The 26,603-nt window shown below is 40.1% G+C and overlaps 1 protein-coding gene across 7 annotated transcripts in view; it reads right to left on the reverse strand.

The window, feature by feature from the left end:
• Positions 1-26,603, reverse strand: part of phf14 (PHD finger protein 14) — a 141,233-nt gene that overhangs the window by 39,869 nt on the left and 74,761 nt on the right. For 4 of the 7 annotated variants that reach the window (XM_026156303.2, XM_026156304.2, XM_026156305.2 and 1 more), the window contains 2 exons: positions 24,698-24,819; positions 1,773-1,890 (listed from right to left, as the gene is read on the reverse strand). In XM_026156303.2, coding sequence (XP_026012088.1) covers positions 1,773-1,890; positions 24,698-24,819 — 240 coding nt within the window. Of the gene's footprint in view, positions 1-633; positions 733-1,772; positions 1,891-19,205; positions 19,240-22,555; positions 23,202-24,697; positions 24,820-26,603 lie in introns of those variants that run through there. The other 3 variants (XR_013904431.1, XM_080295782.1, XM_026156306.2) reach the window with 3 other exon arrangements.

The following is a 26,603-nucleotide window of genomic DNA, read 5'->3' on the forward strand; positions in this document are numbered from 1 at the left end:
TTGTTGTTCAGCTCCAGCCTTGAGACCGCAGCTGGTGCCAAAGGGGTCTCCGCATGAAGTGATGGTGCTTTTTACTTTAGTGCGAACAGCTCATATGAATTTCAAAGCAGTTCTACAGTCCAACACTGGTCTCTCAATCTCCCGTTGGAGAGCCGCGAGCTTCGCCATACTTGCGTTCTTTGATGTTGTCATTTCTTGTGCTCGAGGAGCCGATTCTGAGAACTCACAACAGTGTGCCTCCCCGAGATGTCATCCAATTTGCACCCAGAGATGTTATTCTGAGCTAGCCCTTCCGAGATGTAATCCAGTCTGCAGTCAGAGATCTTATTCTGAGTATTCACAGCAGCCGTAGCCTTTCCAAGATCTTATCCGTGCTGCACTCAATGAGCCCATTTTGAGAAACTCACGCCTCTTCCCATCGTTTCAATCCCAGCGGGCAGCCTTGTGGGGGTTTGAACAGCCGGTTCCGCTTTCTTAATTCTTCGATAAGTCAGGGCCAAGCCAGCTCCGATCAGCCAGAACCCTGTTACCATGGTTCCGAATAAGTAGATATCTTCAGCACTCAGGCTCACCCGAGCCCAAACTTCTCGTTGAGAAAGGGTGTCAATTGCATTTAGGGACCAGTTGATCAAATCCATAATTCCTCTTTTAGGTTTTAGAGAACAGACTGTGAGAGAATGTTCCAGGGAAAAGTAATACAAAAAACACAAGACTAGACAAGGACATAAGAAGCTAAGGGAGAGGAGGAGGAGGAGAGGAGAAAAGTGTGACCGCCTTCGTCAAGAGCAACAGCAGAATGAATATAATAACAATATTTAATAATGTTACTACAAAAAGCATCAACAACAGCACGGATTCAAACTATATTCACTGCTTTCTATATCCATTTAATTGCAACCTGTCAGCATTTTTAATCATAACACTTCAGCAAATTTCTTTGCCATCCTAGTCATTCAGGAAAAATCTGGATTTCGGTGGGTACTGTGACTTTGGACAACCCACTTCACCACCTAGGTTGTGATTGCCCTGCTAAATAATAACGATAAATGGACTGGTTCTTATATAGCACTTTTCTATTCTGAGCATTCAAAGTGCTTTACACAACTTGCCTCATTCACCAATTCACACGAGCACTTATTTCTGTGAATGTGTGTATATATACACACATTCATACTCTGATGGATGCATCGGAGAGCAACAATTTCTTGCCCCGGGAAATTTGGCATGCAGACTGGATCATACGGTGAACAAAAACCAAACCTTCCGATTAGCAGGTGAGCTGCTTTACCGCCTGAGCTACAGCCATAACACCCTGCTACACTGGCTGAATGTGCTAGAATATGAAATGTGAATCATTGAGTAATTTATGTATTGGTTCTTAAAAACATAAACACAGAAGGTCTAAACAACAATTTAAAAATAACATTGATAAACTAGTATTCACCAGCTTACAAACACTTTTACTTTGTATTTAAAATGTCAAAGTAAAAGCACATTTTTGGTTTTGTTTTTTGGAATTATTTAGTTTGATGTGAATTTTTTAACTGGGGCAGTGATTTAAAGGAAATCATTTAAGAATATTATAATGGAAGTCACACTTTAGTGGAAGAACTGCCACTTACTTGTAGATAAATGTTTTATTTTATGAGTTTTTATGTTACAGTCAAAAAGAAGTAGTAGTTAAAATGAAGTTATAGTACCTCTGAACTGTAATTAACAACAGTCCTCAAGTTTCTTTCTGAGTTATACACATAGACTGTATGCACACTCACTTTAGATGAGGATGTGTCACACTCCTGGCAGATCCAGCCATATCCTGTCTGCTTGGGTGATTTCTTCAGTGGAGGGTCCAGACACCCAAAGTGATAGCAGAGTCGACACTCATCACACCTGAGATGCAGACAAAGGGGGGGCACACGTTATGTCCCAGACACTTAAAGCCTGAGTAGTCCTTTAATGATGAGGCCAGTTCAACAGTGATGGATGATGACAAGGCAGGTGTCAGTGAGTGAACTTTGTTAATGTATTCCAAATATCCTCTAATCACTCCATTCCCTTGACCTTACACAATCATTGTCTGCCCAGTGGTTCATATCAGTGTTCAGATAAATACAGGCCTTGGTAGTGCCAGTAGTGCCTATAAAATCCTAAGGAGCTGGAATATAAGCCCTCTGGTGAAGCAAAAGGGGTCAAATAACTTTTAGAGTATGTTTCACAGAGAAGACATATATTCAATTGCAGCTTTTCAAACCAAAACTGAAATAAACAATCAAATTAATAGTTGATTTATGAACATAAGAACCTTTCCTGGAGTGTGAACACCTCCGAGCAGCTGAAAAAGGCCCAACAGAGACTGTACTTCCTGAGAATTCTCAGGAGGAATAACATCACACAGAGACTGCTGGTGTCCTTCTACAGAGCCACCATTGAGAGTGTTCTAACTTACTGCATATGCATCTGGTACACTAGCTGCACAGGGGCTCAGAGGAAAGCACTCCAAGGGATCATTAACACCGCCCAAAAGATCACTGGCTGCCCTCTCCCCACACTGGAAGTTCTACACAACGCCCACTGTTTTAAAAAGGCCCAAAACATCATAAAAGACACCTCACATCCTGGCCACTCCCTGTTCGAACTGTTGCCCTCAGGCAGACGGTACAGGGCAATCAGAGCAAGGACTAATAGACTCAAACACAGCTGTTATCCAACTGCAATAACACATCTGAATACTACAAAAAAATGTCCATCACGCCACTCTTGTGTTAATCTATGCACGGTCTGAAGCATGTGTGTGGGAATGTATGTGAATGTTTTACTGTTATATCTTATTAGTATTTTAAGTATTCTATCTATTTTATTTATTGAATTTTATTGTTTTATTTATATTTTGATATTGCTAGGGATGATGCAATGATCGGGGACCATTCTTAATTTCGTTGTTCTCATGACAATGACAATAAAGTTTCTGATCTGATTCTGATATTTCTTTCTTTTTTAGAAAATTAAATGTTCACATGCATAGAAATCTTGGGTTAGAATCACAGTGAAATTAATTTAGCATACAGATTGTAAAGTGGTAACATGGTTCTGTTCAAATTATAGAGATACAGCAACTTAAACTACAAAACCTCATTAATTAATTTAGTTTCCTTAACCAGTAGTTAAGTGGGCAGCACAACGGTACAAAGGTTACCACTGTTGCCTCATAGCAAGGGGGTTATGCTCTCACATCTGGTGGCCATCTTGGACCTTTCTGTGTAGAATTTGTGTGTTCTGCCTGTGCTTACGCGAGTTCTCTCCTGTATCCTAGCTTCTTCCTACAGTTCAGAGACAATGAATGTAAACTTGAAAGATTGTAACAGGGCTAACACAGACAGACTGGCAACCTGTCCAGGATGAAACCCATCCCTTTGCCCTTTGACAGCTTGGATAGGCTACAGCTGGGGAGCGGAGGGGCTGGGCAATGCTGTGTAGACTCTTTCCTCACATAGCTAATCACCATTAAGTCACCATTATTGGTAGCTTACTAGCTAAACCCTGTAGATGTTTGAGACAGAGGTGTGGTCTCTGGCTCCACTGCAGGGGAGGGGTGATGCAGCGGGCTCGAGGGGCAATGCTGTGCAGGCTGGCAGGGCAGCTGTGTACAATGTGGTAATCAACTAGGTTTGGGCGGTATAAACAGTATACAGTAGAAACGATATGAATCTGGCCAAAGATAGAGATTTTGACTATACCGCTCTACCGCGATAGTGCATGTTTATGAGGTCATCAAGCTGTTCCTGTTTTGGTCGAAAGCATCGCAGCGGCTGCAAGCTAGCATGGAGCTTACAGGTGGGGAGGAGGAGGGAGTGCTCATAAAGAAGACCAGTGCGACGTCGGTGATATGGACCTGGTTTGGGTTTAAGCTGTCAGAAGTTGAGCAGAAAAATATCATCTGCAAATTATGCCAGGTGACAGTAATAGCGAAGAGAGGGAATACAAGTAATTGGTTTTATAACCTCAAAATGAAACACGTTTTGGAATATGAGGAAAACCAAAAACTGCGCCTTCCACAAATGCCCAGTCATTCAAGTGGAAAGAAAAAAGGTGGCCCTACACACCAGCAGACTGATTTTTTCCAAGCCTTTTCTAAAGGCACATTTTACACTTTATTTTAAACAGTTTAGAATTTTGTGTTTTACCGATATTTTTTTATTCAAAAATCTTTGTGCATTTATCTTCATTTTTATTTGTTATTTAAGAGTTTTGTGTTAAATTGTTTGGAAAAAGATCTGTTACATCTTAAAAAAATATTTGATAAGTTTTGTAATTTTTAATATGTAAAAGATTAAGATTAAAAAAAATTTAAGAAAGGTTTTGCACAATAAGTGTTCTTAAAATGGCATGCTATACTGTTCAGTCATTTTGACATATGTATACAGAAGAAAAGAATATATCGCGATATATGTCATTGCTGCACATGCTTCAAATTATACCGCAGTATGGATTTTAGGCCATATCGCCCTACAGCCCTACAATCAAGACACCCATCATGATGAAGTGCTTCTAGAGGCACATTAAGACCCTGCTGCCACCCAAACTGGACCCACTCCAGTTCACCAATCAACAGATGATACCATTGCCACCACCCTACATCTGGGCTCTCATCCACCTGGATAATAAAGCCTGGAGAATAACCTTCTCTTAAACATCAGCAAATCCAAGGAGCACAAAGCAGGCGAGAAATTATGAGGCACTATATGTGGTGCGCCAGTGGAGAGAGCAGACAATTTCAGATACCTGGGTGTTCACATCACACAGGACCTTTCGTGATCCTGTCACATTAACACTCTGGTGAAGAAAGCCCGGCAGCATCTCTTCTTCCTCAGATGACTCAGAGACTTCCACCTACCTCTGAAGGTGCTCAAGAACTCTACTCATGCACCATCCAGAGCATCCTGACGGGAAATATCTGCACCTGGTATGGGAACAGCACCAAGCAGGATAGATGATCTCTCCAAGGATTGGTGCACTCTGCCAAATGCATCATTTGCTCAGTGCTTCCTGACCTGCAGTCTATTTACACCAAGTGGTGCATGAAAGACTTCCACCATAACAACAAGGTAGTCTTCGCACTGTTGAGGTCAGGGAAGCGCTTCCACTCACTTAAGGGCAACACACAGAGAATGAGGAGGAGCTTCTTCCTCCAGGCTATATGGGCCCTGAACCAGGTGTAGGACTGGACTCTAAATATGTCTATACACCATCGCAAAATAATGTACGCCTGATCTGGGGCCTGTTCTTCGTACGTCGCTCACTACATCCAAGATCACATGACACATCCAAGACCAAACCATCGCGCTAACCGTGAGCTCGCTAATCCGGTTCCCCGAACACACCTGCTGTTGACGATTAGTACAGCTGGACGCAGTAATGTGACATCACTGGGTGTCGTAAAAGGGGCTACGCATCGATAGTAGAAACATTGATCGGCAACCCGCTGATTGGTCGGCGAAAATGTCCAAGGGGCGTGCACGGTATTTTCCGGCAGCAGAGCAAGAACTCATGAGTGCAGGATTTCAGGAGTTTCAGAGTTTAATCAGAACGCAAGAGAACACTGCAAAGGCTGCAAAAGCAAGGAGAGAGGGCTGGCAGAAAGTTGCTGACAAATCAAACTCGTAGGTAATTTAATAATAATAATAATAATAATAATAATAATAATAGATTGGATTTATATAGCGCTTTCCAAGGCACCCAAAGCGCTTTACGATACCACTATTCATTCACTCCCACATTCACACACTGGTGGAGGCAGCTACGGTTGTAGCCAGGCTGCCATATCGCGCCATCGGCCCCTCTGGCCAACACCAGTAGGCGGTAGGGTAGATCTATCATATGACACTATATTGTCCAATATCATATGGCATTATATTATATTACAATATGTTATATTATATCCCCTTTCACATTAGAGCCACAACAGGACCCACAAGAACATGGGAACAAGTAAAAGTGGAATACAGGAGTATTCTACAGAATGGTAATATTTATCTCTTAGATTGCTTTGCGTCTCTTGGCAAGGTAATACTGGCCTGTAATACTCTGTTAGTTTGTTCATAACAGCAACCAAGAAAAGGGCAGAGCAAAAAAAGACAGGTGGTGGTCCTGCACCCCCTCGTCAACAAGTTGGTTAAGTAAATAATACCCTCACGGGAATATCGATATCTCTCAATGAGCACACTGTCGCGCTGAGCTAAAGGATCCTGTCTATCCCGCAATATACGCTGAATTCTGAGGACTCTCCTTATCAATCTTGCACCTTCCGCAATGGGTTGGTCGCGTATACGGACAGGACATGGCTGCGACAGACTTCCCAAATCCACCTTCGCTTTTATAGCCGTGGTCTCTCATCTTGATTACACGAAGTAATTTACAATTACTACTCTGAAATATGAATTACATCTGTAATAATCACATACATGTAATAGAATGTTAATAGTACATTTCCCTTTTTTAGGAAATGACCTGTATGTATCTGTGTGACATCAATAAAAGGATCAGGTGCTGCATTATCTTTAGTTACATTGATAATATTTATTTATGGTGAAACAGTGGTGGAATATCGCTGTTGCTTTCGTATGAATGACGCGGACATACCTGCGTGGCCGCGATCTAATCCTGTTTACATAAAGTAAACCTGCTCCCGAGCAGGTTTACGCTTACGGCTCTGTTGCTATGACAGCAAGTCCCGGATGAGCTTCGGGGAACCGAACGATCCAGGATCACGCGAAATCGTCAACAATCTAATCCAGCTAACTTACTTAGCGAGGTACGAAGAACAGGCCCCAGGTTTCTCTCATATCACATCACTGTACATGCACTTAATAAAACAATTTAATTCAATAATATACTCAATAACTGTTTGACTATTCACTGTCAATCTGCACACTGCTGATTTGCATACCTTTTTAATTTTGATTTTTAACTTTAATGTTATACTTGATTTTTAATTTCAGTTTATTCTTGTATCTGGTTGGGAATTGCACAACAATAAGCATTTCACTGCATGTCGGACTGTGTATAAAATTTCATCAGATCATAGATTTCAGTTCAGCATTCAACACAATCATCCCTCAGCAACTCTTCCCCCATTCAGTTTTCCTCTGCAACTGGATCCTGGACTCACGACTGTGCAGAAATGCACAGTTTGAACCACATCATCAAGTTTGCCGATGAAACGACCGTGCTTGTCTCATCAGCAAGAGCTGAGGACTGTGGTGATGAGTCAGCATACAGAGAGGAGTTGCAACAGCTAACAGACTGGTGTAGAGTCAACAACCTGTCTTTGAACGTGGACAAAACAAAAGACATGATTGTCGACTTCAGGAGAGCACGGAGAGATCACTGTCCACTGAACATCAATGGATCCTCTGTGGAAGTTGTCAAGACCACGAAATTCCTTGGTGTCCACCTTGCAGAGAACCTCTCCTGGTCCCTCAACAACAGCTCCATAACTTGTTGGTTCATGTCTTAAGCTGTCATGTTTCATATCTGCGTTGTTCAGGTTTGTCAAGCTCGTGCCATGTAGGCATCCTGTCATGTTTCCGGTTTATTTTGAAGGGTTTTGTTTCATGTTCTGTGCTTAGTGTACACTTCCCCCGTCGCGTCATTATGTGCATTTGTTTCAGCTGTTTCCACTTTCCATGATCATCCCTTGTGTATTTTTTCTGTGTTTCCACTTGTTCGCTGTCGCGTTGTCTGTGTTACCACCCCCCATGTATTCATAGCCATAGCTGTCACAGTCTTAGTCTTTGTATTTATAGTCTTAGTTTTCTTCGGCATAGTCTTCTGAGTTTTCATAGTTGTATCTCAGTATTAGTTTCCCAGTTTAGTTCTAGTTCTGTTTCGCCACTGTGTTTTGTGCCTTGTTTGGACTCAATGACATCAGCCATAATAAAGGTTCATTATTCGTTTAAACTCAGTTTTATCTCCTCACTCACTCACACACGGTCTGTCCCCGCAAGCCGTGACATCTAGCAGTATCTAACAAAATAGTATCTAGCAGGACAAGCACAGTGATGAGTCCACTGTCACAGGCTATACAAAGGTCATTAGTAACTTTCACTAACACCGTTTCTGTACAGAGATAAGTTCTGAAACCTGACTGAAACTCTTATTATTCATCACCTTACAAATCAAAAGATGCCAATTATCTGCGACAATTAAATTTCTGCTGTGGTTTTAGTAAAACTAAAGTGCCTAATGTTTAAATACCTTTTTTTATATATGGTTGTTGGGGGTGTTGGTGCCTGGGATGTTGGTGAGGACCACACTCATGTGTCCACAAGGGGGGGAAAAAAGGTTAATGACTTATTAGAGAAATACAAGATGATAGATATCTCAGCCTGTTGCTGGTGGTGGAGCTGACATTTCATTTTGCTACCTGATTTACCTACAGGGCTGGGACACCTGTCAATATTTTCGAAATTCAGACAAAACTGAGATTATTCTACTTGATCCTAAAAATCTTAGGAAAATGTTGACAGTTTTAGGTGCAACCCTAGAGCAATCAGATTTACTAAACGATAATGTCTTAGAGATCAGTTTTTTCCACAACTGTGCAGGCTCTTTCAGGTTTTCTGGCAAAATCGAATCTAGATTTCCTGTTTTTGAGTGTAACCAGTGGTATGCACCTTGTAAACCCTCTGTATTTACATTAATAGGCATCTCTTATAGACTTTGACAATGATATGCCTACCTCATAGAGAGTTCTGGTGTTACTGTGTACCAGTACCAAGTCTGACATGTAAGAGGCATCAGAAGGAGTCTTGGGTTTTGGACGATATTCATCTGCACGTAGCGTTTTCAGTGGGACATTGAAAACTCTACCCCCAGATGAACAGAATCAACCTTTTGGGATTTCCCTTCCTGGATGATTGAGTTGTAATAGCATCTGTGTTGGATTACGGAGAGACTTACCAAACTTTAATAAGCATTTAAATTTATGGAATGTTGCCCTCTTGCACAAGACTAGAAAACCCACGAAACAGGTGCAATACACACTGTGGTATTTAAACATTAACCCATTTAGATTGACTAAAACCATAGCAGAAATTTCATTGTCACAGATAATTGGAATCTTTTGATTTGTAGAGACATAAGATAACAACTGCTGCACATTAACACAAATATGCCAAAGCACCAAAGTCTCTCACAGTCTCACACAAACAGACAGACACAAACAGACAGACAGACACACACACACACACACACACACACACACAGTCTGTGCGATGAGCTGAGCTGGCCTATCTGCTAGGGAAACAATGAGAATTTAAAGTACCCTCCAGCCCCCTAGTGAACAGAAGACAAATGACCAAAGTGTGTGGGCTCCACTAATGAGCACATTCCTATTGTTGCACACAAACTGCCAATTGATTTCACATGAATCTCCAACTAAGGAAAAAAAGGAACGGGAAAATTCTTCCGTTTCGCTGCTGGAGACCCTTGAAGGCCTTTCAAATTCACAGGAGGGCTCTTTAGCAAGCCTGCAACGACTGCACAGATGCTTCGCTAATTACTCTACTTGAGTGCACTTTTTGTAATATTTGTTGTGCATTATGTGGAAGATCTCTGAATTAAAGCACCGCTTACTGATATACTTTTTTTCCCCCTTTCTGTATGTGTGACAGTGCAGCAGTTTTTAATTTCCATTTCTCTATGGATAGCAAAATAAGCTTCATTACACTTTTCAGCAAAAGAAAGCTCTATATTCGGGTAATTTCAGAAGTTTACACTAAACGTTGAGCAACACAAGCACAGTCTACATCTCTAAGAGAACAACATTGGGACCGACATTAATTATTTCAATATGAGGAATCCTATGCAGAGGAAGCACATCCAAATGACACTTTTCATGTAGTGTAATGTAATTAACTATAAAAATGTCAGTTTAACACAAACTAACAGATCTAACAGTCAAAAACATAGGAACCTACAGCAGTAGCTGCAGCTATCGAGCAGATAGTGTCTCAGCACATCAGAGACTGTCTACCCCCCCTCCCACGACCTCCAACAGTTTGCTTACAGAGCAAATTGGTCTGCGGAGGATGCAGTCACCCTTCATAGAGCACTGAGACACCTGGAGAACAAGAAGAGCTATGTGAGGATGTTTTTTGTGGACTGCAGCTCAGCATTCAGCACCATAAACCCAGACATTCTCAACGCCAAACTGGACCATATTCATATTCCCCTTGCCACCTGCTCCTGGATCAAAGATTTCCTCACCAACCGGCCTCAATTCGTCCAAGTTGGCTGCCTCCACTGTCACTTCGCACCGGATCCCAGCAGTACTGCATTCTCAGCCCCCTACTGTATGTTCTGTAAACCTATGACTGCACACCAACCCAGCCAGCGTGATTGTCAATCAGAATCAGAATACTTTATTAATCCCGAAGGAAATTAGGGTTACAGCAGGCAGCACGCTAATGGCGCATGCGCACTTACAAAGGAACCTTCTGACCAGACTTACACGAACAACACATTGGGAAGACATGTCAGAGAGGTAGGCTGATAGGAAAAAAACAACGAAAATACATAACATGAGGTGAGAAGAGGAGAAAAAAAACTCCACTCAGACTGAGCTCCTACTGGGAGAACAGTTTGATAACAGAAAAAACACCTCAGCACAAAAAGCACATGACTATCAATACACCATTGAAACACAAGACAGGCAACAGGGGCGGGTAAAGGGTAAGAGAGAGCCGGTGTAGACAGCGCATCCAGTCCTGCAGCATGTCTGCGCTGGTCCAGTCGACCGCCATCTTCCCCAGGAGGGGACAAGCATCGAAGGCGTTTGGAAAGGGAGGGGGGATGAGTGTGTATCAGTGTATGTGTGTGTCCAGAGTTCAGCTTAGACAGTGTCCTTCGCCCTGCTAGGCTAAGTAAACAGTCTTCCAGCCAACCCAGGTGGCCTTGCGTAGGAGGCCCACCTGGGTTGGTATGCGGTGGTATGCTGATGATACCACCGTAGTTGGGCTCATCTCTAATGGAGGTGAGACAGTGTACAGGACGGAGGTAGAGAACTTGTCCCACTGGTGCTCAGAAAATAACCTGCACTTCCTGCATGTCCTGAGAAAGATTAACCAGGACCAGAAGCTCCTGCTGCTGTCCTTCAGCTCCTCAGTGCTGTGCAGAGGGTAACTAGCACTGCCCACAACATCATTACCTGCCCTCTGCTACCACTGCAGGCCATCACCAGATCCTCAGCAAAGCCAGAGCCATCACAGGTGACCCCCATGCACCCTGCTCACCACCCATTTGACCTGCTGCTTTCTGGTCAGCGCCTCAATCAGGTCTCACACCTCCAGACTCACAAACTGCTTCTTCCCCTTGGCCATTTGGAATTTCAATAAACAACCAAGAGCACAGAAAAAGGCAGCCTTATGGAGTTCAAACAGATGCCAGTGATCAAAGGAGAAGGGCTAAATTGCAGTGAGCTGATAGGAAGGCAACAATAACACAAGGATTTACAGGAATAGTAAATTTGCATCATGGCTTTGTCACTGATAAATCTGCAGTAATTTTTTGATGCTATCATGTCAGTATAGACCAAAATCACTTTCTATTCCAGCTCGGTAATAATGTGGTAATAGTGGAGTAACAAGGTCTTGATTTTTATGAGTTAACTTCAATAATCACTACTTCCAAACTATCAACTTGTCTTTTAGACACCATTTCTACAAGACTGCTCATGAATATGATCAACCTATCTCTATTAATCAGCTTTGTACCACAGGCCCTCAAGCTGGCAGTAGTTAAACCGTTACTTAAAAAGCCATCACTTGACCCAGCTGTCTTAGCTAATTATAGGCCAATCTTCAAGCTTCCTTTTATCTAAAAAAAATCTTGAAAGAGTAGCTGTAAAACAGCTGCCTGATCATCTGCAGAGGAATGGTTTATTGCAGTTTCAGTCAGCTTTCAGAGCTCATCAGAGCATAGGAATAGCTTTAGAGACGGTTACAATTGATCTTCTTCAGACTCTGACAGTGGACTCATCTCTGTGCTTGTCCAGTGTTCAATACTGTTGACCATAATATTCTGGTACAGCTATTAGAGCATGCTGTTGACATTACAGCTACTACACTACTTTCACTACACTAAGGTCAATTAAGGAGTTCCACAGGGTTCTGTGCCGGGACCAATTCTGTTTACATGATACATGCTTCCTACAGGCAGCAGCATTAGAGCACATAGCATACATTTTCGCTGCAGATGACACCCAACTTTATCTATTCATGGAGTCAGATGACACACACCAATTAGTTATAATGCGAGAATGTCTTAAAAACATAAAGATGTCTAAATATCTGTTTCAAAATTCAGAAAAAAATGAAGTTGTTGTACTCAGCCCTAAAAATCTGAGTAATACTATATCTAATCAGATGGTTTCTCTCGATAGCATTACCTCCCAGGTGGCCGCCAGTAACACTGTGAGGAATCTTGGAGTTGGTTTTGACCAGGACAATGTGCGTATTAAACAAATATGAACAACTGTTTTCTTCCATTTGTGCAACATCTCTAAAATTAGAAATGTCCTGTCTCACTGACGCTGAAAACGTTCATTTTCATTCATTCATTACTTCTAGGCTGGAATACTGCAATTCATTATTATCAGGATGTCCTAAAAACTACATGAAAAGCCTTCAGGTGATCTAAAATGCTGCTGCAAGAATATTGACAGGGACTAGAAAGAGAGCGCAGATTTCTTCTTTACCGGTTTCTCTACATTATTCGTATTTAACACGGAGTCAGAGTTGAATTTCAAATCCTTTTCATCACATACAAGGTCTTGTGTTAACACATCACTCTGCATGTATTAGTTATTATTATTAATCTGGCTTTCTTCCACAGTGTGTCTTTATCCTGTCTTCCTCCCCCAATTCTCAACCGGTCTCGACACATAGCCATCCCTCCCTGAGCCTGGTTCTGCTGGAGGTTCCTTCCTATTAAAAGGAGTTTTTCCTTCCCACTGTCACCAAAGCATTTACTATGGGACCATATGATTATTGGGGTTTTCTCCGTTTTCTCTGTATTATTGTGGGGTCTTTAACTTAACCTAACAACCTAACTGTTGTTGGGATTTGGTGCTATATAAATAAAATTGAATTGAATTGAAAGTTATAGCTACAGTAATATTAGATTGAAATTTATTTAAACAGATACTAAACAGGCCAGAAACTGGGGGTAATAATGTGAAACAAATACATGTCTATGAGGGAAAAACCAATCAGTATTATATTGGTGGAAATATGATGACCTAACATGGACTGAATGGTAAATGGACTGGTCTTATATACCACTTTTCTACTCCTCATGAGCACTCAAAGTGCTTTATACGACTTGCCTCATTTACCCATTCACACAAGCACATTTTTCTATGCTTTTTTTCTAAGCAAGTGCCATCTATGTATCATTCACACACATTCATACTCCAATGAACGCATCAGAGAGTAGCTTGGGGTTAGTATCTTGCCCAAAGATATTTGGCATACAGATAGGAGCCATCACCAACCTTTTGATTTGTAGATGACCTGCTCTACATCCTGAACTACAGCCAAAGAATCTGTGCATTACAATTTTCACATACTGACTTGTGTTATTAACCTCATAATAAGGTAATACTTACTAATGTTTAACATATTAGCATACCGGGACTAAATTATAATGCTAGAATTAATCTTGCTTCACGCCTCTAACATCCTTCTTTGTTTGAAGGCAAGAGTGTAAATATTGTGCTTAATGTTGCAGCTTCTTACCTGGAAACAAAGTCTCTTTCATGTTAGTTACCTATTAAAAGCAACCTTCAACAAGTGTGACGATTACTTGGAAATGTGTGGTAGGGGAATGTAAGTTACAATTTCACAAACCAACTGCATTTCCTACTTGCCTAATATCAATACATTATTTTGGTTATGTCACTTTTACAAGCATGTCTGTATAAGATAGGTTTCCCTAATTAACATTTTCATTTCAAATATCAACGTTTTGCCACTCAGCATTAATCTTGGAAACACCTACAGGCATAATTTAATTTTCAATTTCAGGAGTCACCATGATAAAAACTGCATGTGAAAAAAACAAACAGTCAAACTGGATATAATGCTTGGTCTTCCCTCACAGCCCTGAACATACACGCAGTTGTATGACATTGTGGATTCTTAAATGGCTCCATTCAAAGTCAACATGGAACAAAATACATGCTAATTCTGTTATGTGCACCAAGCCATTAACAAAAAAACTAAACAAAAAAGTTGTATACTTATAATAGCCACATCATTTGACATCTGAAATGTCCTTTGGTCATGTAGCATATTCACATACTTTTACTTAAATCCATTTTTGGTCTTTAATATGCTTTTAATGAGTGTCATTCACAGCAGTGAATGGAACTAACTACTAACTACTTTGTGTTGAATTGTTAAGTACCTGTGTATTAGTCAATATTAGCAGTTCACTGGGAATGTCTACTTACAGAAATGTATTAGCTCATGTACTGATATCAAATATTCAAATATTATTTTAAAAAAAAGTGTCTGTGATATTTATTCAAGGTGCTGGTATGGAGAAGGCTAAATTCATAAAGGTACACTATGTAAAATCTCACCACGAGATATCAGTCGATTGCAGTCAACTGAATTCTGTTTTCTTTCCCCTCCCAATTGCTGCAGTGGCTGCTGTGGGACAAACATCTCTGGTCGCTGTTTATCTGCAGTGAGTATGGGCTGTCAATCTGCTATTTACCTCCGCTGTCAAAATGTGTCCCCATATTCACTTTGGAGGAAGCTGTAAAACTTTGTGAAGGGAGTCCAATACGAGTGAATGAGTCAGTGAAGCTCACTTCTATCCAATAACAACAATACTGAAGCAGGTTGTTGAGGATATCCTGAACTCATTTGGCATGAGCGCTGCTATTTTTGTTGCTATTAGATGGTGTTAGAACTACTTCAAAGACAGTTTCACTATGTATGCATGTGGCTAGAGACCACCCACACATGCAAAATGTAATTAGGCAGAACCACTGTACTGAAGATGGCAGGGCAACATTGGCTTCCACAAACCGGTGCCCCCTCCCATGCAATTTTAATTGGATTAATCCTAAATTTATGAGAACACATCAGTTTGTTGCAAGATATGCACCTGCAGACATACAATCTTGTTTAAAAATATATTCACGCTGATGGATGTGGCTTAATGGTTAGTTGTTGTTTGCCCTTCAACTCTAAACTACATTTAATTGGTCAGTCATTAAAACATTTGCCCAGAAACCTGAGTGCACGATCATAGACACTTCCCCTGCATTCTGTGGTTTCAGCTGTACAATGGTCAGTTTGTGGCCCTGTTGTTTGATCCACATAGTGAATGTCGTTTTCAGTTGCTTCCCAGTCACCTGTAAGCATCAGCCTTTATCTCCTGCCAACATTACCCTTACACACAGAGCTACAGCAAGGTCTTTGATGTTATCAAAGCAATTTGGCCCAGCTTTAATCATTGGGAAAATTGAGTAGTTCCCCCCCTCCTCCCTTGTACTTGTACTAAGCAGACAAAATCCAATCAGTCATATAAGAGATTATTGATTGATGTAATCTTATTGGAGGTGAGGTGATGGACGGGACATGACTGATTGCTTTTGTCTGCTACATGTCTTGCTCTCAGTTGGCGATTCATGTCCACTTTGATCTGGTGTTTAATCTTTTTCTGAAGTTCTCATATCAGTCCCCAGAGACAGGTTCTCACCAGGCGGGGCTGATGGCCCACAAAATCCAAGTTGGTTACATTTGATCTCGTCCACATCTTCAAAATCACTCTCACAGTCCTGACTAGATCTCTTAAAGAGAAGTGTCATTACTCCCGTATCATATCAAATCATATCGCCTGCAGAAATATTCACCGATTTGTCATTAGAACTAAATTGAATCATGCTGATCAGGAAATAAACGACAAAACATTACATCAAGTTTAATGATGAGTTCATCCCATCCAAGAAACCTGTGGTTCAATTTTATAAGTTTATTACTTAGTTATAATTAGCAAAATATTTTACAGAAAATCCTTGCTAAGCAACCTAGCTAGGTTCATTGACAAACTCTCATCCAAACATAGTCAATTCTGGTTAAAAAACAAACCCCCCCCACTACATTTCAGCCAAAACGCTGACGTTTAAAGCTTAAAAGCAATATGTGATGTGTTTTATATACACTATATGCCTGAACCGTTCTGGTCAGTGGCCAAAATTTGATAATCATGATCTAAAAGTAAACATTAAAATGTTATACATGTATTTTCTACACAGACTTTACTAACATTAGCCACAATAAGATACTGTTCACAACAGACCAAGCAAAAGCTATGACAAAAATCTTAGATTGGCCGACAGCAGGTTGATTCAGCTAACTGATCATAACTGGCAATGTAATAAAAAGCCCACTTCATAAGGTTTGTGTTTGGATATCAAACTATTATCTTTCCATTAACACTCACTCTAAAAAGGACAACATGTTTTACTATATAGCTTATACATTGTGTTTTTTGTTCTTTTAAATATGATGTGTGCTCATAAATGTTTTGTGTGTATCATAATGGGGTAATTTAAGTAAAGTGTACACAAAGCACTTTTTTTTATTTGTTTCAAAGTACTGACCAAAGTTATCTTGTCCCTTTTCTCTTCAAACCTTCACCAACACACAGCAAATATTTATATTATGAAGTATATTTATTTCATATTTTTATTTCATATTTCATATTAATCCAGTCTTAAGCCTGATCCATTTTTGGTACTGAATTTAGCGTAACATATGGTCAAATGAGACTACGGGTGAAAGGGATACTTTTGACCAACAGGACCAATATAGCTGCAGTTAGGCTGTTTCAGATACACAACCCTTTTACAGTGAATATGTGTGTTAATGAAAATTAAAACTTGAACTCTGCTGTTGCTGCCTTTCAGGTCTCCCTGTGAGGCTAAGCGGATTAATTTTTTTTTAGAGGACTGCATTCACTCTGTGTGGCCGAATACCTAGGAAAATGGCCACAAACACGCTACTATGAATTCTGTTTAATAAAGTGAGCACAGGAGTGTTTTGTCTTGAATTCAGCATCACTACGGTTAAACTCCCCCAAATATTAAATAAAATAATGAGAAAAGTTAAAATGATAGAAATCAATCACTTAGAACAGCAAATGTGACGATAAAACATATAATCGGCCATGTTATTGATACTTGTTTCTATGCAACTGCTGAATACCATGAAATCATGTATTGAAAGTGGTTTTGTAACCTCAAAAACTTCAAATCTTTGCAACAGTGTGTTTGTGTCTGAGCCCGAGCTCAAATGGCTGAAACAAGTAAGTGAATTTGTCAGAACCGGGCAACACAATTACCTTGGAAAAGTCCATGTGACAGGAATCAATATGACACAAAGCACTCAGCCATTAACTCTTCTCCATAACAAAGTGTGCAACTGTCTTTCCAAAGAACAGTTGATTATTGAACTTAGAAAGCCTTTTACCTTTTGATCTACTATTTGGTCTATGCAACGTTACAAAACAGCTACTGTTTTACAAGATAGGAAATAATGAATGGACTGCTGAAGTTGCACCTATAGAAAAGTTAAGTCAGATCAGGTCCCTTTATTAGCTTATCTGACCACAGCTTATTCACTGCTGGGACAGAAGAGATAGGAAGAGAGGAACAGGAGTGATCTATACAACCCTCACCTAGTGTTTTGTTTTTGACTGAACATTTTCGTATTTTGCAGCAGGGGGCCCCATTAAACTGTGTATCAATCGACAACAGGACTGAATTCACATTAGATATGTTGTCCTCGTGTTTGAAATTTGCTACAGACAATCGTCTAGAAATACAAAGACCTTGTAGCACACTTTAAATCCATCAAACCAATCTGAGGTGAAGGAATCAGTTAAGATATAACGTTTTGATATGGCCTTGGGGTTCAAGATGTAATGATTAAATGGGCAAAAGGCAAACACTGAAGTTAACTGGATATCAAGAACAAACCAGTTATGGACTAGAAAGAAACCACGACAACTCTGGGGAGCATTCAACAGACCCACACAGTGGCAAAGTCACAGGACTAACAGATGGGGAAGAGACTAATAGATTTTAGCTCCTTGGCCACACCTCCCACACAGACCCAGTCCTCTGGTGTTTTCTGTTTTAAATGTGGGGGAAAAGGGTGAAGTCAGCAAAAACAAACTGCCACCATTAAATCATCTTCCTGAATCTAATGTCAGAGCAGTAATGGGAATGCACCCATGATCGCAAAGGTTACTCCTTTCTTGAATCTCTGTGCTAGCTTTTCTTTCTCTGTATTCCTCTACCCCTCGTGCTCATCCCCTAACCATGAGTCAGCTGTGGCCAAGATCATGTCTTATTTGCTGGCTGCTGTTCTGCCATAAAACACTCTTTACTTGATGATGATGGATGGGAACATCTAAAGCTCACCATGGTGAGTTGGTTTCACCTGAAGGAGATGCCTAAATTAATGCTGCCACCCTGTTCAAACCCAAAATTTCCCTCTTACATCTTTTCCAAATATTGTTTGAACTCCAAAGGCTGCCCGGCCTCCTGCAGAAACAGTGCATCTTGTTAATGTCTACTACTAAATTTGAGTCTTTATTTATATTCAAGGATGGCAGCATTACAAATTGAGCTAAATCTCAAGAGATAGTTTCAACTGGTAAAAAAAATCCTAACCCAGCTTGCCTTACATTTAAAAGTGACACATAAGATCCCTAGATGCATCTTTTTAAAATTTTTTCCTTCAGTCCAAGAGAGATACACGACCTAGTCGAAGATACTGTGCAGAATAACTCCTTCAAACTGAATGCTGAACACTGGAGCCTGCTATAGTGTTGGTCTCTATAGCTAATCTCTTTCTTATTAACAATGGTATGGGGATACACACACACACACACACACACACACACATACATACATACATATGCATATATACATGTATCGCCAGTATGTCGCAGGGCTAACACATGGAAACAGACAATCATTTGCACTCACATTCCCGCCTACAAGCAATTCCCTTACTAACTGCATGTCTTTGGACTTGCATCCTCAGACTGTATGCTAAGCCAAAGAAAGAAGACTGAGGACAACAAAGTATGAGTATATTAAAAAGATGGCCACAACTCACCACATGGTTAGTGGATACCTCAGGCAGCAGAAACCTGAGAAAGAAGAGGAGAAAGAACAAGTGGCTGATACTGAGAAATCCTACCAATGGCTGGATAAAGCTATTGGTAGGACAGCACAGAGAAACTAATCATGACAGCTAAGAAACAACCAGGGTCTTGCCTGGTGTGGGGATTACCACACCAGGCAAGACCCTGGTTGTTTATGATGCAAAGATGCCCCCTGAGACAATCCAGCACACAACAGCTGGATACAAGATGCTAGCAGGCAGGACATACATATATAGAACCCCATAACCAAGCAGCTGGCATAGTATACAGGAACATCTGTGTCGAGTATGGCCCTAAAATTAGGAAGTCAAAATGGTGGTTGAGAATGACCAAGCTAAGATCCTGTGGGACTTCCAGATACACAAGAACAAACTGGTGATGGCTAACGAACTGGACACAGTAGTGGCAGACAAGCATAAGCCCGTAGTGATAGATGTAGCCATACCAAGTGATAGAAACATAAAGAAGAAAAACAAGAATCTCAAGAAATACCAAGCGCTAAGAGAGGAGCTCCAGAAGATGTGGAAGGTAAAGGTAACAGTGGTCCCTGTGGTAATCGGAGCATGCAGGGCAGTGAGCCAAGCTGGGCGAGTGATTCCGAGACATCTGTCCAGAAGAGCACAGTCTAAGAACAGGTAACATACTGTGTAGGACCCTCAAGCTTCCAAACCTCTGGTAGATGACCCGAGTTTGAAGTTTTTTATACATACATTCTCTCAAACACAGAGACGTGCAAGGAGGGAGGGAGGAAGGAACATAGGTCCTATGAATGAAATGCTTTGATTCAGCCAGTTTGTTTTAGTAGTGTCTGATAAACAATACGGCTCGATGTGAAACTAATGATATTAACACAGTATCCGAGAAACATGTGGTCCAGGTTTTGCACTGATTATGAAATGTAATGCGATTTATATAGCACTTTTCTAGTCTTACTGACCACTCAAAGCACTTCAGAATACAAACTTCATTTAGCAAAAAATTCATATTCTTTGTGAAAGCTGCAATACCTGTACTACACAAAAACGGTTCCAAGTGGGGTTCGAACCAAGAACCTTTTTTGCTCTGAGGTCGTAGCACTAACCACTTCAACGCAGCACTGGCCGACTAACAACTATGTGTGTCCAAACAAGGCAGTGTTAGCTGATAGCATTCCACTCGCTTGCCCAAATATGGTCATTTTCTCTCATAAATAAATAAATTTTAAAAAATACATTTCAAAGCCTACAATATAGTGACTTTACAAATCAAAGAATGTTGTCATAGTGGCTGTGTCCATCTTTTTGCCCAAGGTTCTCACACATTTCTGTATTCTCTCTAGTGGCCTGTATTTGACTTACTGCTCCGTAATGATAATAATCACTTGTATGCCAACGTTAGGCCTATGACATATCTGCATCCTATTACGGAAAGACATCAGCTGGCTTAATAACATGTATGCTATGTTACAGTTAATGTACAGTTAGCAACAAGTTTATTGACTTCAGGGTCTTTTGTTCTTAATCTTTTTTTCCATTGTTCGGCTTGTCCAACCACGGACCTAATTGTGAACGTGGACGATTTTCTGTAGTATGAAAACCGAAAAAGAAAACATTAACATCCCACAAATAGAAGGTTTGTAGTTACTTTTTCTTTTTTACCGTCTTTGTTTTGTTTCGTAAACATTTTGTCACTGCAATAACACAATCAACCACATCTGCTGAAACTTTACGTAGGCCAAGAAGCAATATTTCCTCTGCCCCCACCTCCACCAACAAGGCCCCTTCGCAGGCGATAAATCACAGATGACAGAGGGCACTACATGCACAAGCGGACCACCATGCCGCAGCTTTACAACAATTAATTAACTGTCTGACAGTCATTTATCATGGCAACAATAAGGTGAAAAAGTCAAGAGTTTATTAAAGCTCTGCTTATTTTTCAAGAGCTATAGACCATAGGAAACACTTCATATACATGTACAAATACATATGCAACATTCACATTCTTACTTCATACAGAATGACAGTAACACAAAACACAATTAATCAGAAAGAATCCCTTAAAAGCACATCTGTAAACAAATATTTGCCAGACAAAGAAACTTCTCGAACACGTCACAAATCAGAGTTCGAACTCGGCAACACAAGCTTAAGGTTACTACAATTAAGTATGTTGGCACAAAGTGAAGACATGTTTGGCCTTTTTAATAAATACTGTACACTGCATCACACTAAATGACTACCTGTTTTTCAAAAGCGACAAGACAACATCACTAATTTTCAGTTTGAAGTTATGGTACAGATCTGATATAGCCATGCACTGTAGAACTGATATGCAGTCTTTGAGACTGACTAGGAGACTAGGAGTAATGGGATAAGGACTGGTCAGGAGTCAGTAGGTCATTCTACAATCTTATCCCAAGAGAAAACTCCATGTGGTGCTGTTTCTGGACAAACTCTGGAAAAAGCAAACAGCAGTAAAATGCCTGCAACTGCAGTAACTGTTCTCAAAAGCATGCATATATGGCCCCAAATAGGCAATGGAGTGACATTTGAGGGCAGAATCTGACACTTGTCAGAAGCCCTGGGAGAGCAGCAAGAAGATATTGTTTTGACAGCACTTCGGGCCACCAGAGACATGCAAGCAAAGCTGCGCTTCTTTCTGAGGACGTCAGTTTAACTGTCACTTCAAGATATGAGACAAAGGAAGACTTCTAAATGCGTAAAGACATTAAAGACACTAAAGACATTAGGACTAATATTTAAGTGCTATTACTGCTAACTGCTAACTACACTAGCTCCTTCCGACTACAGCTGCTTACCACAGTTGATTACTTTACTCCTTTACGTGATACAACAGAAACTTTGTGTATTAGAGATTTTGCATTTTCTGTACATAATAATCCTGTTTCTTAATATTTGTTCTCCTCAGTATTCATCAGCACACAACACAACAATCAACTTTAGAAAAGCCCACGTTCAAGAATGTTTCCAGTTAACCATATTTAATAATAGACACCATTGACCAGAACCGATAGGTCACACAGGCAGGTCAAATGTGTGGCACACCAGAGTAGAAGCAAAGCAAAGCATGTCGAAACGCTGGTTTCAGGAGTACGCCTAGACGCATAGAGAGGGTTACGTTGAGATATAGTCTAAAGTGCTCCACAGCAGCACATTCAGCTTACTACAGGACTTCCTTTAAGAAGTTAAACGCTAAACCAAACAAACTTAGCTGCTTTATTCATTGAGAAAGCTTTATCCTACTCGACTGATTATACTTGAAATCAATCTTAAGGAAGCCACAAAGTGGGCAACTGAACTTTGCATTAAATTGCTTTCTTTTTTTTCTTTTTTTTTTAATGAACAGAGCAATACAGGTGTTCATGTTTCACTGTTACTGTCTAATGTTAATCTAAAACGATTTTCAAAAGGAAATACAGCACACATTAAAGAAGGAATGACAATATTTCATGAAAACCATTAAAGATAACTCAAATGTATTACAGATCTTAATTTCAGGTGGCTTAATAGTAAACGCTGTCATTTTCTACTTGTTTTTTTTTTTTTTCTTTTGCTCATGTATTTTAGTCAGTCGTCAAAAGTGTTTAAATCCTAACATGTCTTGCTGCATGCAGCTGTGTCCAAATAATAAGATAAGTTAATGGTCATATGTGCAAGCAGTTGAGAGTCCAACACTAATAAAAATATAGTAATAAAATGAAATATAACTGTGTCTGACAATTCATCATGTAGGGATCCATGTTTTAGATTCACACAGATCTGCTCAATTTCGTTGGTCCAGTTTGGATCAGAGGTGGCTGTGGGGCGGCGTGATGGTCTCGTTCTTCAGTCTGACTTGACTGCCATTCTTCAAATGCTTCAATTTGTCTCTCTCTCTCTCTAAGCCAACGGTCATCTGTCCCGAGTTCTTATGGGAGGTGAGGTAGCTGCCCCAGCTCTCACAACCTGTGCAATGCAAAGATAGAAAGAGTCAGGGCAGCACACCTCACACCCCGACCAGAACCCCTGAAACTCAAATGCTGCCTCAAGAGCACCAAAAATAACACACAAATACTTTAGTATTCAAGTGCTGAGCTCATTCCAATCTGTTAAAATGACACTGGTCCTGAAAAGGTATTTGACATGTCAATGTGAATGAAAAACTAATATTTGTAACATTCATTCTACATTAGTGTGATACTTTACACTACAGACACTACTTAGCAGATTGTCGCAAAAGAAAAGACATTAAAGATTTAAACTGTTGAATAAAACTAGTTACTAATAGGATGCCTGAATCAACCCAGTACAAGTGCTGGATGATAGATGATGGTTTTATTTCAACTCAAAAGAATCCAAACACCAAAAAAGTGTTTGTACTCTTCTTTGTTTCCTGTCACTCATTGGGGTATTTAATAGTCACAATAGAATTTTCTGCACTTTTTTTTAATTTAAAGGATGTGCATTTGTTGCTTCACTATTTGTCTGATCTTGAAAAGAAGACAGTGAATTCTAGAGCACATAGTAATTCACACTATCCACATTATTTATACCGAGTAAAGAAAAAGAAGAGCGGTACACACTAGAGACCACTGAGTGTCAAGCTTTTTTTGAATGACTTAAATCAATGATGGAACTGAAACAATGAGTAAAGTAGAAGAGATGAGAATTTATAATTTAGTCACTGCAATAAAACTGTAGCAGAATTACAGAATTGATGCTGAACCCTTTCTAAAGTTATCCAAAAGCTTGAAAAAAAAAAGAAAAAAAGCAAATGTTGATTTTGCACCAACAAACAAACAAACACCCGCAGATTAGGACAGATGTTTTACAAAAATGAATGAAAAACACAAGTGACTTCATGCATCATCTTTGAATTTACAATAGAACGGCTAAAGTTATATTTCAACATAACCTTTTAAAAACTGATAAGGTGCTTAAAGTTACAAGTCTATGTGCACTCTAGAGCAACAAGACAATGTTCATGAAGGGAACTTTGTTCAGTGGGAAGTCTGAATAATTGGGAAAAAAAAATCTGAGGGTTTCATCACAGGGCAATGTCCTGACAAGGTCCCCATTATTACCAACTTTTTTTAAATTATTTCTTTCATAGAATGCCAAATGCCAAGAAGAATTCTGTTTATTAGACACCTGACATCAGGGGTAGAGGAAATTCTGCTGTTCATTATGCCTTAATGAACTGTGCAAATGTATGTGGCAGGTCAATATAGAGCGCCTATGGAGAAGAAATCGTCAACCCCCTCATTCTGCAGAGCATAGGCAGCCCGAGCCTAATGAAGACTGAACTTTAATCATCAGGAGGATATGGTTGCGTCATGGGACACACACACACACACACACACACACACACGCACACACACACACACACACACACACAAATAATAACCTCTGAGACTGAGACACACACACACACACACACACACACACTTGCATTACCTCACCTCACAAGGTTTTCATTGTCGCCTGGTCCTTTGCAGGTTGTACACTCAGTCCTCGTGTCATCAGCTTTTGGTTTTTTCTGCATTGCAGACTGGCGTTGTCGCCGTTCCCGTGGCAGAGGTTCCTATGGAAACAAGGCTGATTAGGAATGAGACCTGTATGAGTGCTTGTTGAGTAGTAAAAAATAATGAGTATTAAGCTGGGGAAAGATGTGAAGTACATTAAAGCATTATTTCCACAATATAACTGATGAATGTGATAACTGGGGCAAGGCCCTATTGAAACTTTACATTAACTACTAAAACAGCTGTATGGATGCTATGCAGATGATTTCCAGTTTTATCTATCCATAAAGCCAGTTGACACACACCAATTAGTTAAACTGCATAAATGTCATAAAGACCTGGATGACCTCTAATTTCTGGCTTCTAAATTCAGATAAAACTGAAGTTGGTTATTGTACTCACCCCTAAAATTGTAAAAACATCGTGTCTAACTGTTGTGGTCCTGGGTCTTTGACCCAGTATTTTGAGTTTTGTTGTTGACTTGTGATTTATTTCTTTTGGATCTGAGATGATTTACTGTTCTAGTTCACTATCTTGTCCTTTGAGGATTACACTGTTCCCTGGCATTTCTGAGTTTGTTTGTCCTCTGTGCTCTTATGATTGTGTTATTTCTGTTTCGTGCCCAGTCTGTTCTAGTTTTGTCTCTGTCTCTTGTCCTCAGTGTTTCCTGTGGTAATCAGTCATCTGTTTATCTCCGGTCCCTGTGTCACGTTCAAACATCTTAGCCTGGGTCTCAGCATGTTTATTGGTCATATCCTGTTTTATTTTCATAGTCCCCTGTCTCATGTGCATGATATTCAGTTTTGCTTCTTATCAGTTAGATTCTGTTCAGCTGTGTTCCCAAGTGTGTCCACTTTGTCCTAATCTCCCTAATGTCCTTCCTCACTGATTACAAATGTGAACCAAGCAGTCAAATTAATGGATCAGCATACACAGGAACATAATTCCTTTTATCTGTGCATGTGTTATTAAAAATGACATAAACATTAATATCCTGGAGCCTGTAAAATACAAAATTTTCGCATCTTTACTTGTTTAAGGCATACCTAAACCTCAGAAAATTCACAAAAAACTTAATGAATTGTTTTTTCAACATTAGTTCCTATAAAATGCAACTTTACTATAAAGTCTGTACCACGATTAGGAAACATGACAGATCAGATTAAAGCAACATGCCAGTAGTAATGACGTTTTCGTGAAATGAGTCCATCAGCCTATAGGAATATTTGCTCTGAGTTTATTACGTACCTGAGACAACATTCAGAACTTGGAATCATCCATGAGCATCCCAAAACCAAAATAGTTGAATTCATTTTTGCACATAGCACAATGGCAATTGCTATTAAACAGTGATTATCAGAATCAGGGCTGTCTAACGTGTTCATTAAAATCAACTGAACTGTGTATGTACAAAAGTTTCTACAACTCTGTCATGAGCACAACAAATTCTAAAAATAAACACCAACACATCAAGTTGTGCACTGTACAATCTTGTGTATAAGAATACAGATACACCGATCTACCCCTCAGTCTCCTAGTAGACACACATTTGCCTTGTTCACAAGATTTTCATAACACTTGACCTCTGACTTTGAGGTCAAAGTGACTGAGATTTGTCCAAGACTTCTTTTTGGACTTTCTTTGCAGATGCACCTATAGTATCAATCTCAAAATTCTAGTTGACTTCCTTCTTGAGTTATCACAGTCACAAGATTCTCTGACCTCTGACCTCAAACTCATCCAACATTGTCATAGATATACCTGTGATATCTATTTGAAGTTAATGCATTTACAAATTAGGTGTTCACCTGCCCACTGCCTGCCCGGCAGGATGACAACAATA

The sequence above is a fragment of the Astatotilapia calliptera genome, chromosome 22 (genome assembly GCF_964374335.1).
Source record: "Astatotilapia calliptera chromosome 22, fAstCal68.1, whole genome shotgun sequence".
Lineage (NCBI taxonomy): Eukaryota > Metazoa > Chordata > Actinopteri > Cichliformes > Cichlidae > Astatotilapia > Astatotilapia calliptera.